Raw genomic sequence first — 15,306 nt, forward strand, 5'->3', positions numbered from 1 at the left:
CTTCTACGACCACCAAAAAGGAAAGGGAAAAAAGAGTGAGGAAAAGAAAAGTCCAACGCTACCAATAATGCAACAGATGACTAACTACTACTTAATTGCAGTGTTTAGCGAATTAACCAAAAGAAATTAGATATATATATATATATATATATATGTATGTGTGTGTGTGGTGTGTGTATCATGTTTGTATGCAGAGAGAGAGAGAGAGAGAGTTGTAGTACAGTTCTCTCAGCTTGACTTGATAGCCCTACACTCACATGCCCGCGCGCACACATATAGATGATGTATACATATATACATACATAAATACATACATACAAAGAAAATGGTTTTTAAGTGACCATTAAACGGAAGCTAGAGATCGTGTTTTCCTGTTCATAAGTGTAATTCTCTAAGGAAAAAGCATTTATGCTTTTATTTGAATAAAGACAACCTGCAGCACATCCAAAGCCAAATTCTTGTTAGTGCTAAGAAGAATGAACAATAATGGCCACATGAATAAATAAATGAATGAATAAATATATTAGTGCCAACAAGTTAGAAAATAGAAGCAGTATCTTTTATTATTATTATTTCACAAAATGGATGGATTGTATATTTCTTAGTTAAAAACCTATTCAAAATTTAATTTAAATTATTTTGCAGAATTGAAACCTTCCAGTATGCTAAAACACAGCAACCAAGGTCTATATATTCAATTCAAATCATCAGCATCAAATGTAGACGGTTCAAGTTAGATTAAACAAACCTATCTGACATATATTTGAAATTTTAATATTTTTATTATTTCAAAAATGTAAAACACATAGTAAAACATAATTAATACTTTAGACAATCCAATTTTGTCAGATCAGTAAACAGTAAAACACAATTAATACTAGCTATCCCACTTTAGTCCAACATTTATTTAGAGGCTTGATTCAACTCATTTTAAATATATGAAAATTGATTTAATTCTTGCTTTTGCATGGATGAAATATTAACCATGGGCCTTACAACAAAGTAGATAAACTAATTAATTACCCAAGCCTGAGAGATGTATCAGAACTATCACAGTCTTGAGGAGGATTAATGTCAGATGAACTGCAAATGATGATGGACTCAGAAGACTGCCCTTGTTCATGCACAAGGCTCTGTACATATAAAGCTCAAGTGTATCTTTGTGTTACAAGACTTTCATCTGAAAAAAGAGGCAATAATTTAGAGGATAAGAATTTGAAAATCTGTGATCACCTGCCTCATTCTTTGGTTTTCTTCCTTGAGTTGGATTCCCTGTACATGAAATTCAAACATATTGTAATAGCAAAGGTGACTGAGAGTGTACGCGGAACATTGTTAGTGTCATAAAAAGCATCACTTGGGTTTTTCTTGAAATCCATTATGTATTAGTGAAATCATATGCATTAGTCTGTTAGAATATGGATCTGAATCTTCTCACCATGGGAAATTTTCAAATTATATAGTGTCATGTGTGAAGAGAAGAGTGAGCATCAAATCTCCTGGAATAACCGCATCTTGTGGAATCGACTATTCAAAAAGGGATTCTCAGAGAACTGATCATTCAAGTATGAACATAGGTGAATCTTTGTGTGTATTACGTTTCATTCGCTACATAATATAAGACACTTTTTTGAGTTTCCTAATTCCATATTCTTTTTTGTGCATTTCACATCCATTAATTTGTGTGTCAGCACCTCACTGATTGAGAAGATTCAGATATTGTTTTGTGACTAATTAAATAGAGGCTACATTCACAAAAATGAAGTTTATAGCTCTAGTCCAATAAAAAGAAGGATGTTTTACGTTTTAAGAGTTTAGGTATTGATTGTCTTTTCTTATGAGGGGAAAGTACCAAATTTATTTAAGAAACTAGAAATGGTGATCCCAAGAAAACAAATGAATCTAATATTCAGTCAACACTCTCTATTTTCATGTTTTTCTTAGTTGGGCTAATCACTAACCCCTGTTTGTTTGGAAGGAAATGAAAAGGAGGGAAGAGAAATTCTAATGAATTCGATTCAAAAGAAATGGATAGGTGGGGTTATAAAATTTTGAGAATTTTGTAAATTGAAAGAGTAAGCAAAATTAATTAAATATTTTAAACCCACTTCTCCATTTTGTTAAAAATCAAACTCATTAGAATCTCATATTCCCTCCAATTCCCTCCAACCAAACAGATATATGAGAACAATGGGAATGAATGTAATTGCGACTGTATAGATAGACTAAAAGACTAAAGTCAAGAAGTTTTTAATCACACTCTTCAATGGTTTTGTTTTCTCCAATTGTAGAAAGTATAAAAAGTGCTTAAAATAAGTTTGAACACTGGTCTTTTAACCGGTGTAGAAAGTCCACAGTCAAGACTTTCTACATTGCCTCTTTCTACACCAGTTTTGGAACTAATGTAAAAGTTATTTTTAACTGGTCTAAATAGTGCTTTTTGTAGTAAAGATGTACCTTTTGCAATACTGTGAAAGACCCTTTCTAGGTTTGGAACTACTTCAAGTCTAAAATGGATTGAATACACTTCAGTAAAATTCACATAAAAGTTTTTCCTGCTTCTGGAAGTATAATAAGTTATATAATGAGATTTCCTTTTACAAGCTACTGTACCCATCAATATTTAGACACACACAAAGGATTAAGTGGTTATCAGTTGATAAAAAGTGAATAAATTCATAGATACTAATAACATTCTTTGGCGCGCGCGCGCACATATATAGCAGATCCTAAAATCCTAAGTTTGGTGTAGTATTTACCTTTCTCTTAAGTGCATTGATTTGTTTTAAGATTCTTTCATCCTGAAACAATAATCATAGTGAGTATGTTAAATCAAGAGCTTGAATGTAATGACTACGCAAAATCACAACTCATAAAGGTATAGGATGAGGACGAAATCGAGCCAATTTCTTCACACAGTGAAAGATGACTAGCAGTTATAATCACTAAACTAGATTTTTTTTTTTTGCTTTCATGGTAAAGGCATTGCTTTTTAAAAAAGTGTAAAAGTATAGATTTTTAAAATAGAAAATGTGCACATCAGGTAGATTCTACATCAGCAATAATGTAGGTTTAAAGAAAGCTACCGAATCTTGTGAAAAAACATTAAAAGATATTATAGAAAAAGAAGTCATGGGGCAAAATGTAGGAAGCCACGTTGTTCATAATATAGCTTGTGAACAAGGTGAGGTAAGTTCTACAAATTTACAAGATACAGTGACTACTGATTCATGATTGATGAAAAGATATTATATTTCTTCTACATTCAATTCCTAAAAGTAAATGAAGAATGAAATTAATAGCATAAAGGAATCCTAACACTCTTAAAGTTTGTGCCTTTAGGGCTGTTTGGTCCACAGGAAATATGAAAATGGAACGAACAATAACCATAAATTAATTTGGTATGATACTGAAAATGGGAAAAAATATTTTTGATATTTAAATAAAAAAATCAAACCAATTAAAATGCCCACAAGGGGGAAAAATCCCATCATAGATCCACAGATGAAGGGTATTAGTGGAAATGGTGTGATTCCAGCTTTTGGTAATCAGGATTGCTCACGCTTTTATGGAGGATCATCCTTCCACAAGTCTGGTAATGAGTCTTTTCATAGGATTAGGATTCATACAACAAAAAGAATATAAAACACACACCATATTTGGTAATGCAATCGAGATTTGGGAGTTCAAGAATTCAATCAAACAAACCCTTATTGAAGTTCATAAACTTCTCTGCAGAATACTAGTATAATATATTTTCCTTTTTTCATATATACAAATACAAACTTTATACTCCCTACATTCAAAAAATACAAGGAATTTTTTCTGATTTTATATTTTTAAAAATAAAAGACATTTTTAATTTTTCAATGTGAAATTAATGAGTTTTTTTTTCAAAAGTACCTCTAATAAAAAAATCACTAAACTATTCCTTCACCTTTAAGTAATAGACCCTTTTAAATAAAGAAAAATATGAAAAGATAGTATTGGTTTAAGAATAACTAAGTAACTTATCAATAGTATAATTTAAATAAAAATGCCTTATACTTTTAAACTGAAGGAGTATGACAAAGTATCTTATTAATAGTATACTTTATTCCTCCTATCCCAAAATGCAAGTTACTTTAATTTTAATTATTTTACCCCAACCAATAAAGTTGGTTAAAGTTAATTAATTGAACATCTTGAACTTTTCAAAAGTTACTTGAACATTCCGAAATAACCCTTGTTAAAGTATGATCTCATATTAATGATATATCTCTTTTAAAATCTCTCGCGGGAAAAATTTGAAAAGATAACATTTAATGCTATAAAATGACTAACATTTTGAGTATCCCAAATCTCCTAAAACGTGACTTAAATTTTGGGATGGAGATGTTAGAATTTTGTTAGAACTTGACAAACTTTAGAGAGGATCAAGGTTGAAGCACAAAAAGGATTAAATCGAAACCTTTGTTTTTGAAACACGGGACAAGTCCCTTTCAAGTCTTTCCTCTAGTGTCTGCAATTCTTCAAGCGTGCATCCTTGAAGCTCTTACCCATTCAGCTGCCTGTTGAATTAATTTATAGTGCAAATCATCATGTGTCTTAGGAACATAATAATCTTGTGAACATTCATGCATGGTATGTATAGTACAAGGTTGTATACCTCAATTCACGAGTCTTTTCTGCTACTACTGCCTTGTGCAGCTCGTTCTCATCACCTTCAAGCTTGTACGTATTTAAAAAAAAAAAAGATACAAAAAGACTTGAGAAGATTAGCCTATCATGATTTAATATCCATTACTTCATATATTATCATAAATTGATTTCAACATTATGTCACCCCTCAAAGCAATGCTCTTTTTGGTCCTCCTGTGGAGCTAATTCAGGACCTAGGTTTTTTGTAGGGCAATTCAGTTTCACTTTTGTTCGTAAGATTAGCCCCTATTATCCTGGAACCTGATCAAACCTAGAAGGGGGAAAATCTTGGGGGGGGGGGGGGAGGAAGTTATGGACAACAAATTACAAAGAATGAAGATGGAGGGATAATTATAGGTATGATGAACTTAATTTCTTTGGTGAGTTTAAGTCTTCCAAAGAAGGAGATTCCCCCCCTTTATTGCTCACAGGTGTCCTCCAAGTGGAGATAATCTTATTTAAGGCATGATCGGATACTAAATTTGTAGTTTTGTAGTTTTGTACCTCTCCTGATGGGAATCCGAACTTGGGTTCGCTATATTATGAGGGACTAACTCCTTCTACTAGACCCACCCCTGTTGGTGAAGCAAATCCTTTTTTCCCCTCTGGTTCATTTGATAATAAGCGTTTGCTTAGTTATTCAGTAGTCAAATCCCATAGTCAATCAAATAAGAAAGAGGGGTTGGGGGGAGTGTGTGCAAGTCATAATTTAGAGAAACTACCTAGTAGTTAAGTATGTTATCCAAAATAGAAAAGAAAAGCAAAAAAGTTAAGTAAACAGAGTAGGCCACATATGTTTATTTGCACAAAACATAAGATATGGCATATCGTTAACAGCTAATAAAGTACAAGTTTCTATAACTTATATAAACATATTGATGATTGATATTGACCCATTGATTACCTGCACATCAACAGATGATTTACCTTGTATTTGAATGGCTGAATGTTGATCATACCTTCAATTGCCTGCTGAATACTGAAACCAACAAAAACAGTAACTCATTTGAGTGCCTTTATCCATTTTATCCCATGAAATCTATTAATGCAAAAGATCACATAATTAAGAACAGTTTTATAAATGTCAAAATGAATAATGAAATTCTTCAGAATCCCAATGGTTTTACTCAGCGCCTTCAACTGTGCGGATACTAATTATGATTCAATTACTTCATCAAATCCATAAAAATATTTATTCATTCGTTGACCTTTAAGTTCTTACTTAACAGAAACAGCAGTATTAAAACACATGCATTGCAATTTAAGGTTAGAAGTAAATAAATAAACAAGAATCATGTAGATTCTAACTAGTGGTCAACTTATAATTCTAACCCTTTGAATTCAATTTATTAAAAGAGGAAGATCATGGAGTTAATGGCAACAGTTACAAAAGCTTCTTATCAACTAGATGAGAAATGCTGCTGTATTACCAGATTAAGAAGTTATACAATAAAAATCAAAACACATATTCCTAGGTAGCTACTTTTATCGATCATACAAAGTGAGAGATGCTAAGTGCAGATGCGCACACACATATTGAAAATAATAATAATAATGAGTACTCATACAGTTTCATATTGCATTCTTAAATCAATCACTATGATATTGTGGAAACCTCTCTCTCTCTCTGTGCGTGTTTGAGAATTAAATACCCCTTTGTACATGTGTGTGTGTGTGTGTAAGAATGAAATTAAGTGTAGAGATAACACACACATATATATAACATATATATATATAAGAACCTTGAGCTAGCATAATCAAAGAGCTTGCCAGTGGAAGAGAAGACCAAGAGAGCAATCTCAGCATCACAGAGAGTTGAGAGTTCATGTGCCTTCTTGAAGAGACCTTTCCTTCTCTTTGAGAAAGCCACTTGTCTTGCTGTTACACTGTCTATTTTCTTTATCTGTATCTTTCTTCTCGTCATTTCCCCTCTTCTTCATCCGTAACACATGGTTATTACATACAGTCAAAAAATTACATATACATATATATATATATATATATCAGCAGAATCAAAGTAGGGGTAACACTGTGCTTGAACTGATTAATAGAGAGGGTATTATACATACAGTATATCCAGTGGTTTCACATCACATAGAGAAAGATCTACAATGAATTATTATTACTATTGCTACTATTCTTCACAAAATCCAAGTATCCCACTAAGAACCGACGGATCAGAGATGAGAATCGGGAAAGAAGTGAGAAAATGTTGCCTTTGTTGTTAAACATATAAACTACAGAAAGATTAGTGATCTTGGAAGAATAACAAGAAATAATTGAAAAAAGTACAATAAATCGAGCTAAGGAAGAATTTCCAGCTCAACAATATCTTTGCGACCAAATTAGGAAAGAGAAACTCAGCTATCAGTAGATGAAAAATGGAAAGCGAGAAAAGAAAAGGAAAAAAAATCGAGTGTTTCGAAATGAACCTCAAACCAGAAGTTACCGAGAGAGAACAAAAAAATAAATAAAAACTGCAAATAAAGCATTTTCAGAAGAAAGAAAGTGAAACCGAAGCTCCAGAAAATAAGGAATCCAACCTGGTAGATATTGAAGAGACTTGTGTTATGAATATCGCAGACTTCTTCTTCTCTCTTGTTCTTCAGCTTTCGCGGTTCGTACATTGATGGCTTTTCTAAGAAAATTAATATGTATGCTTTTTTGCCCTTTTTGGCCAAGTTGATGTTTCTTCTGTAGCCACTATTTTAATTTCATATTCTTCCCTTTTCTGTTCTCTAACATTTAATAGGCTACAGCGAGGAAGGATACGAACTTAAAATAGTGGCTACAGAGAACTTAGAAAGAGAAAGTAAAGGGTCTGTTTTTTGGTCAGGGAACTTTTGTATATATTTATTTCTTTCCACCAAAAACAAGTTTGAAAAGAATTATTTAATATTTATTTAAAGGCTTAAATGGTAATTTAGACTTTAGATTATATTTAGGCGTTAAATTATAAGCTTAGAAGCGATTTAAATTCTAAATTCATATTTAATATGTTCTAAATTCTAAACAATTAAATTTAAATAATTTTTCTTCGACCTTTAAGTTGGCATAAATGTTTGTTATTTTAAAAAATGAGATCAGATGTATAATTTTCATGCTTCTCCTTGCCATTTCACTCATCATCTTCCTTCTCCATCGCCTAGAATCCTGCCTCAAGTTTATGGAAGAAACATGAGCAGGCCAGCACTAACAGCACCTAAATTCAAAGGATTTCCAAGTGTTTCAAATACAGAGAGCTAGAAGTGGCAACGGAGGGGTTCATTAAAGCAAATGTAATTAGAAATGGAGGATTTGGTTTGGTGTGCAAGGGAGTGCTCAGTGATGGCACTCTGACTACCATTGGGTTGTTGCACAGAGAGAGGGGGAGAGGGGTAGTGTAATTTGACAGGGGTGGAAATTGCATATCCGGTTCCACTTTTTTTTTAAAAAAAAAGTAATGAGCATTTATGCCAATTTGACTGCAGGGAGAACTTGCTCTAAATTAATTATTTAGAGTTAAAACATATTAAATATAAGTTTAGGATTCAAACTTTTCCAGAATTTGTAATTCATCATTTAAATTATCATTTAATTTTATTTAAATGCTTTTTGATTAAAAAAATGCTTTTTATGTGTATGTTACTTTTTTGTATTCCCTCATATTCCTTGATTGTGATGGAGAGTCTCCCCATTGTACATGAAAGTTAATGTAAAATATAAGAAAAATTCAATTTCATCAGTTATTAATAATATAATAATTCCTTCATTAGGGTGTGTTAGGTAAGGCGATGAACATTTGGCTGCTTGCTATGCTGGGACTCTATTGTCAGCAACAATGGGAGAAGCAAGGAGAGAAGAAGATGGGTTGTGATTAGCGTTCTCTTGGTTCCACTAACTCCATTCAGATGTTTTTATCATCATTATCATCATAAAAAGAGGGTGAGTCAATTTTTTATTATTATATTAATTTTCATGCAATTATCAAAAGTATATATAGGATAAAATTGAATTTTATATACATTAAGAAAATTAAATTAAGATGTATAATTAATTTATATAAGAAATAAATAAAAATAAAAATCATCATATATGGATATAATTGAAAATTAGTTATTATCTTGCATCCCTTACCCATCTTAATCAAACAAAAGATCATTAAAGATCCCCCTCCTCTAACAAAATGAAACAAAATAACATAAAACCCTTCCCTCCCCTCTTCACTAGCAAGCCAAACACACCGTTAAGCAATAGAAAAGTAGTTTAGGTATTTAAATTTATAGGCCATAGTATATTTTTGATTTTCTAACTTTATATATCTTTTCAGTCATTAATTCCAATACTGTTAGTTTTAAATAATTTTTTTATGTCAAATATTATTATTTTTTAAAAAAAATTAAATTCAGTATATCAACATTTAAAAATATTTTGTTAATATTTTAAAGTTTAATGTAAAAAATTTTGTTATAAAATTGATGGTATTAGGGTTAAAGGATTGAAAAAACACTTTATAAAATTAAAGTATCAAAATGAAATTTTATATTTAAGTTAAAGGATTAAAAATATAATTTAGCTAAATTTATATATTTCAAATAGTTCTAGTTAGCTTCCAACAAAACTGAGACATGATGGCGTTCCCACTGCAAAATTAAATAAACTAGGTAAATTCATATAAAAGTAAAACAAAATACATTTAGTAGATATGTGAATTTTGAGTGTATGAGGGGGGGGAAGCAAAAAGGTCTAACTTGTCACAAGTTATAATTTATCAATAGTACAGTTAAGTTTTTATAAATTTTATATAATCAATATATTAATATATAGTTTAAAATTTAAAAGAATCATACTATTCATAAAATTTAAATCATGCAACTTATTTCAAATTTGATAGGAATACAGTACTAGAAAAATAGAATTTAACAAATTCAATAACTTTAACAAGGGATTAGCCCTCGCTAGTTCCTCACTAAATATGTCTATATTTTAAAATGATAATGCCACATCACCCACCATATGTGCGTCAATTTATGATATGTCACCAACAATCTCGTGTCTCATCAACTGTCATATCACCTATCATTTCGTGCCTCGTGTGCAACAACTCATGACAATTCACCTTACGTTATGCCACTTGCTCCTTATAAGTAATTACTATATCATATCTTCATTATGTTTATACCAAAGCCAAAACATAAACCCTTGACTTCATATCTTTCAAGTTTTATACTCTCTTTTTTTGCCAGTTAAATTGAAAGGAACTTATAGTCATTACATGATATATTATTTAACTACATAAATATATAAAATAATATATTATAAAAATACATACATATATACATATTAAATTTTTTTCAATTATTAATATGTTAAAAATATTTATATTTTATTTAAATTATTCTTTATATTATATTTTTAATAAAATATACTTTTTTCAATGAAAAGAAACTTAAAATAAAGAAAATATTAAATATTAAATAATTTTATTATGAATATTTTAGTTATTTTTAAATTTAATTTTTATTTTTAAATGAAAATAATTAAATATATAATTAAAATTTATTGCCAAAGGTTAAATTTTTTTGTAGTAATTAACTAGGGATAGAATCCCTTGCTAAATCCCTCACTAATTATCTTTTTTTAGGAATATATATACGTAAGAGGCATGGCTCCAGATGATTTTTTAAGTAGTTCTGTCCAAAAAATAATTTAAGTAGGGCATTATGGAGCATTTCTTTTCTGGAAACTGCAATGTGAGTATTTTTATTATAAATTACATGTTAAATTTTATATCAAAATTATTTTAATTTCAGGAGCAAACTTTCCTATACAGAAAGTTGGAAAGATGAAATGTAGAGTATCAATGAAGGGTATACATGGAAAATGGAATCAATTTTCAAACATTAATTAATTTAACCGTTTTCTTGTTATGTGTCCATGAGTACAATTAAGGATAGAGAGAGTAAAACTCTCAATATGTGTGCAAGTTTGAAGCAAAAACATGTAGTGGTGTTATGCTAGGTAGGATTAAAATATTTGTAGCGCTATAAATGACATACAATGGTACTAATAGTAAAAGTATGAATACGTTGGCCCCCCAAAAAAGAAGAAGAAGAAAAAAAAGAAGAAGAAGTATGATTGCTCCATATGATTATTTTCTGTTAAGTTTTCACATTTTAGTAACATTAAATGATTTTTTTATGGAAAGACTCAACGTTATATTTTTACACGAGTTAAGTGCTTGAGTAAAAGATGATCATTTTGATACTTTTAAATAACATTTTTTGCTACTAAAACAAAAATGAATGTAACCATAAGCTAAAAATTAATTTTATGTTTAAATAGAGATTTAGAAGAAGAGGAGAGAATATTCAGAAAGTGAGAGAAGAGATGATTCTCATTTTAATATGTTGAATACAACTGAGATACTCCCTATTTATTGGCATAAATGTAATCAACTATAATAAATAAAACATAAAATAATAATAGCTAAAAGATATTGGAATAACCCAAAAATATCAAAGTAACTGAAAGATATAGGCATCCACATAATATCTTAAATTTCATAACTCTCCCCCTTGGATGTCCATAAAAGATATTGTACCTTATTAAAACCTTATTAGAGAAAATCTAATGGAAAAAAATCCTAGTGAAGGAAAAAGAATACACAATATATTTCTAACACTGCCCTATTAAAAACCTTTCCATGAAAAATCCAATGAGAAAAAATATGATTAAAGAAAAAAGAGTACAATATATATAAACTTCCCCTCATGACTAGATCAGTTAATATTTTTAAACCTGGGAACTCCAATGTTGTATATATAAACTTCTCAAAAGTTAAAGTAGCGAGTGCTTTGGTCAACAAATATGCTAAGTTGTTACTGGAAAGAATTTATTGAATTTGGATTTCTCCACTTTTCTGAATATCATGTGTGAAGAAGAATTTTGGTGAAATATGCTTTGTTATATCTCCTTTAATATATCATTCTTTTGATTAAACAACACATGTTGCATTATTTTCACATATGATTGTTGGGATGATTTTTCCAAAAGAAAGAACTAGATGCATTCTCAGCTTACTTCATGCATTGGTAAATTTTTTGAGTGATTAAAAGATGTGGCAGCTATAACCTATTTCATAGATCACCACAAAATAGGAGTGCTGCCATAAGAAAACAAGTAGCCTGTTTGAGATCGACCATTATGAGCATTTGATATGAATCCTACATTTTGCATAACCCATTAAATCCTGCTTTATTTTATTAGAATATAATAAAACTATATCCTTAGTACCTCCAAGGTAACCTAGAATATGTTTAACTCTATTACAATGTTTTATTGTTCGTGAAGAACTATATATTGCTAATAGATTAACAATAAATCATATATTAGGTCCTGTATAATAAGCAAGATACGCTAGTGTTCCAATGGCATTAAGATATGTTAATTTTAGACCAAGTAGTTCTTAATCATTTTCTTGAGGCTTAAAAGGATCTTTGTTCTTGTCCAAAGATCTAATAGCCATTAGAGTCTGTAGATGATGTGTTTTGTCCATATAAAATTGCTTTTAGAGCCAATTTATATTTGCTTCTTGGTACACAAAAATATCACCATTCAAATATTCAATTTGTAATCCAAGGTAAAATTTTATCCTTCTCAAGTTCTTTATCTCAAATTCTTGCTTTAAGAAATTCATAGAAAGCATTGTAGAAGTTCCAATAATATTTATGCCATCAATACAAATGAAGATTATTTCATACTCATTTCAAGATCTTTAAGGAAAATGCATAGACAAATATGATCATTATTATATCCTTTATTTATAAAATATTCACTAAGGCAATTGTACTACATGTGTCCAAATTATTTTAACCCATAAAGGGATTCTTGAGAACCTTGATTGTTTGCTTCTAGCAATTCGAATACTTTTGAAATTTTCATTAAATCAAGTGAGCCATTTAAATAGGCTGTAACAACATCCATTAAACATAAATCCAATCCCTCACGTGCTTCCAAACTAATCAAGAAAGGGTAGTTGCATCCACTATAGGTGAGTAATTTTGTTCAAAATCAATGCCAAGTCTTTATGAAAACCTTGAGCAATAAGCCATGCTTTATATCTTACAATTTCATATATTCATTTTGTTTTTGCAAGAAGACTCATTTATACCTAATAGGTTTCACATTTTCAAGTGCGTAGACTATAGATCCAAAATTTTTTTGTTTTTCAAGAGATTTAAATTTTATCTCCTTTATGTCTTTCCATGTCAGCCAATCATTTCTTTGTCTACATTCCTTGACAAACCTTAGTTCTTGATCCTTGTTGTCATTCATGGCCTTTAGTAATGTATTATATGCAAATTTTTCACCAATATTGATTTTATTTCTATCCTATTGAATTCCATCCACAATATAATTTATTAAGATCTCATTATGTTCATCTATTTCATATACTTGTGTCTCACCTAGAGTTGAAACTTTTGTCGTGTCTAATAACTCATCCGGAGCTTCCTTTTCCTTGACTTGACTATCTAAATTCTTAGCTCATTTTCTTTTTCAAGGAGTTTTATCTTTAGAATCAATGGGTCTTCCACGCTTCAAGCAAGTCTTAGACTTATTTATTGTGATTGATTGTCCGACAAGGACATCAATCTTGATCAAAGCATTAGTAGCTGAAATATATGACTTAGTCACTTTTTTAGGTAAGCAAATGCATTTGGCAATTGATTTTTTTAAAGTTTATAATTGAATTATTTTTTTAAACTTCTTGTTCACATTGTTTTGTACGAGAATTTAGATGAGATAATGATAATTCATTCTAAGTAATTTATTTTTTGAACTTTTTATTCACATTGTTTTGTATGAGGACCAAGTATTGGATAAATTGAACTAGAAAATGTTGAGCTATAAGAAAACTTGACTTACTAAGCGAAACTTGAGAAAATTGTGGATGTAAAGGAAAAGTAACTACAAAACAAAATGATTCACCTAATAAAAGTTATATGGAATGGAATGACTCTCAGTAATGCAATTGAGAAAACTGAGGAGAAGATGAAGCAATTGTACTTTTATCTATGCTAGCAAGGTATGCTTTAGTTGGTTACTTGAATTTTGGAGACAAAATTCTTAAAAAAGAGGGGATAGTTATAACATTCCAAAAATCTTAATCTCAAATTAATTAAGTTAAACTAGATTAAGTTAGTGATCAAGGAAAATTGTGTAAATTAGTATGGTGTGCGATTTAGGAGGGCTTATAGGCTTATTGAGCTGTGATTACAGCCTTAAGATTGAGTTTGGAATGATAATATGTCATCTAGGCCTTAAAAAGGAAGAAAATATGAGGAAGGAGAACACTTTTCTATACATCACAACGTGTACATTGTGTGCCACTGCATATTGGCTAGAATTAGTAAAGGAAGCCTTTTGTACCACATGCCATAGCACAGGTATGTGTGTTGTAGCATATAGCTTAAGTTCACATGAGCCAATATCTCTATGTCACATGTCGCGGTGGATGGCCAAAAATCTTGACTTATCAAGGTGAGTCAATTCAAAAAATAGAAAGGAAATAGAAAGTAGATAAAGAGCGACAAAAAGTTAGAGGGTTGCTCTATTAGGGCTTAGAGTTTTAAAGCATTAAGTGTAACAACCCTAAATTTTAAAAAAATACAAAATTTAAAAATTAAATTAAATGACTTTCCCTTTCAATTGATATTTTATTTTATTATTTTAGTTATATAACAAATAAGGAGTAGTGATTTAGTGGAAACTATGTCACTTGTCACTTGGAGGTATGGGGTTTAAATCTTACTTATATTAAGGGAAATTTCATTTTTCTAGCATTAAATGAAGTTACCAAAATCTCCTTACCTATTGTGTGATTTCATAAAATATCCATTAGGTTTCTATAATTTTCCCAAATAAACTTCAACACTTTAAATTTCCCTTCCCTTATTGGTGGAAGAACAGAGCACGTGGGGGAAGAGAGATAGCATTTGGTTTCTACTTCACCATTTCCCTCCTCATCACTGATTTACTTCTCTAATTCTTATGGTCGGTGTGTGTTTACGGCCCTCATCATTAATTCTTGTCTATGCCATTGACTTGAAGTGGTGAGCCTGCATGATTTCTATTCTCCTCTTCTTTCTTATTTGGTGGTCACGCGAGTTGTGTTGGGCTGTATTTTCAGCCTTTAATTTCCTTTTCCTTCTTAGCTTGGCTATCGAGTATATGTGTGTGGTAAGCTCAACTTCTCTTATTCTTTCATTGTTATTGGCTGTTTAAATTTCAACCTTAAACTTCCTTAATTTTTAGTCATTCTCCCTTATTTTGGTGTCATTGCCATGCTTATGTGGTTGGAAAATATTTCAAGTCTCTCCTCTAATTTCTCATATGCTTTATAGATGAGTGAATACTACCTGTCTCCTCTTCCTCGAGTAGTCTATACATGGGTATTGGGGTGGATAAAATTTGTTCTTTTCCATTTGCTCCATGGTTGTGCGTGAACAAGGATAGGAATAGTATTAAAGTAAGTTTGAATTGATGATTAGGAAGCTTATTTTGAATAATAATCATGCTTTAAGAAGCATGTTATTGTAAGAGGGAAATGAGATAAATGATGCTCTTTCTGGTTGTGGATTGATT

At 30.5% G+C, this 15,306-nt stretch overlaps 1 protein-coding gene across 1 annotated transcript; it reads right to left on the bottom strand.

Moving 5' to 3' along the window:
- Window positions 1-994: 994 nt before the first annotated feature.
- Window positions 995-6,604, bottom strand: LOC129285578 (MADS-box protein JOINTLESS-like). The gene is made up of 6 exons (XM_054921322.1): window positions 6,423-6,604; window positions 5,608-5,659; window positions 4,451-4,531; window positions 2,760-2,801; window positions 1,234-1,272; window positions 995-1,133 (listed from the first exon to the last, which is right to left on the bottom strand). Exons 1-6 carry the CDS (start codon window positions 6,602-6,604, stop codon window positions 1,020-1,022), a joined length of 510 nt encoding a protein of 169 aa, XP_054777297.1. The 3' UTR covers window positions 995-1,019.
- Window positions 6,605-15,306: the final 8,702 nt, after the last annotated feature.

This window comes from Prosopis cineraria, unplaced genomic scaffold (genome assembly GCF_029017545.1).
Source record: "Prosopis cineraria cultivar Desert tree isolate PC_DT_omini unplaced genomic scaffold, ASM2901754v1 PC11, whole genome shotgun sequence".
NCBI classification, from domain to species: Eukaryota; Viridiplantae; Streptophyta; class Magnoliopsida; order Fabales; family Fabaceae; genus Prosopis; species Prosopis cineraria.

Coding starts and splice junctions, on each gene's coding strand:
- LOC129285578 (XM_054921322.1), bottom strand. CDS start 6,604: ATGACGAGAAGAAAGATACAGATAAAGAAAATAGACAGTGTAACAGCA. Junction 5,660..6,422: donor TTTGATTATGCTAGCTCAAG/GTTCTTATATAT, acceptor TGTTGGTTTCAG/TATTCAGCAGGCAATTGAAG. Junction 4,532..5,607: donor TTCAGCCATTCAAATACAAG/GTAAATCATCTG, acceptor AATGGGTAAGAG/CTTCAAGGATGCACGCTTGA.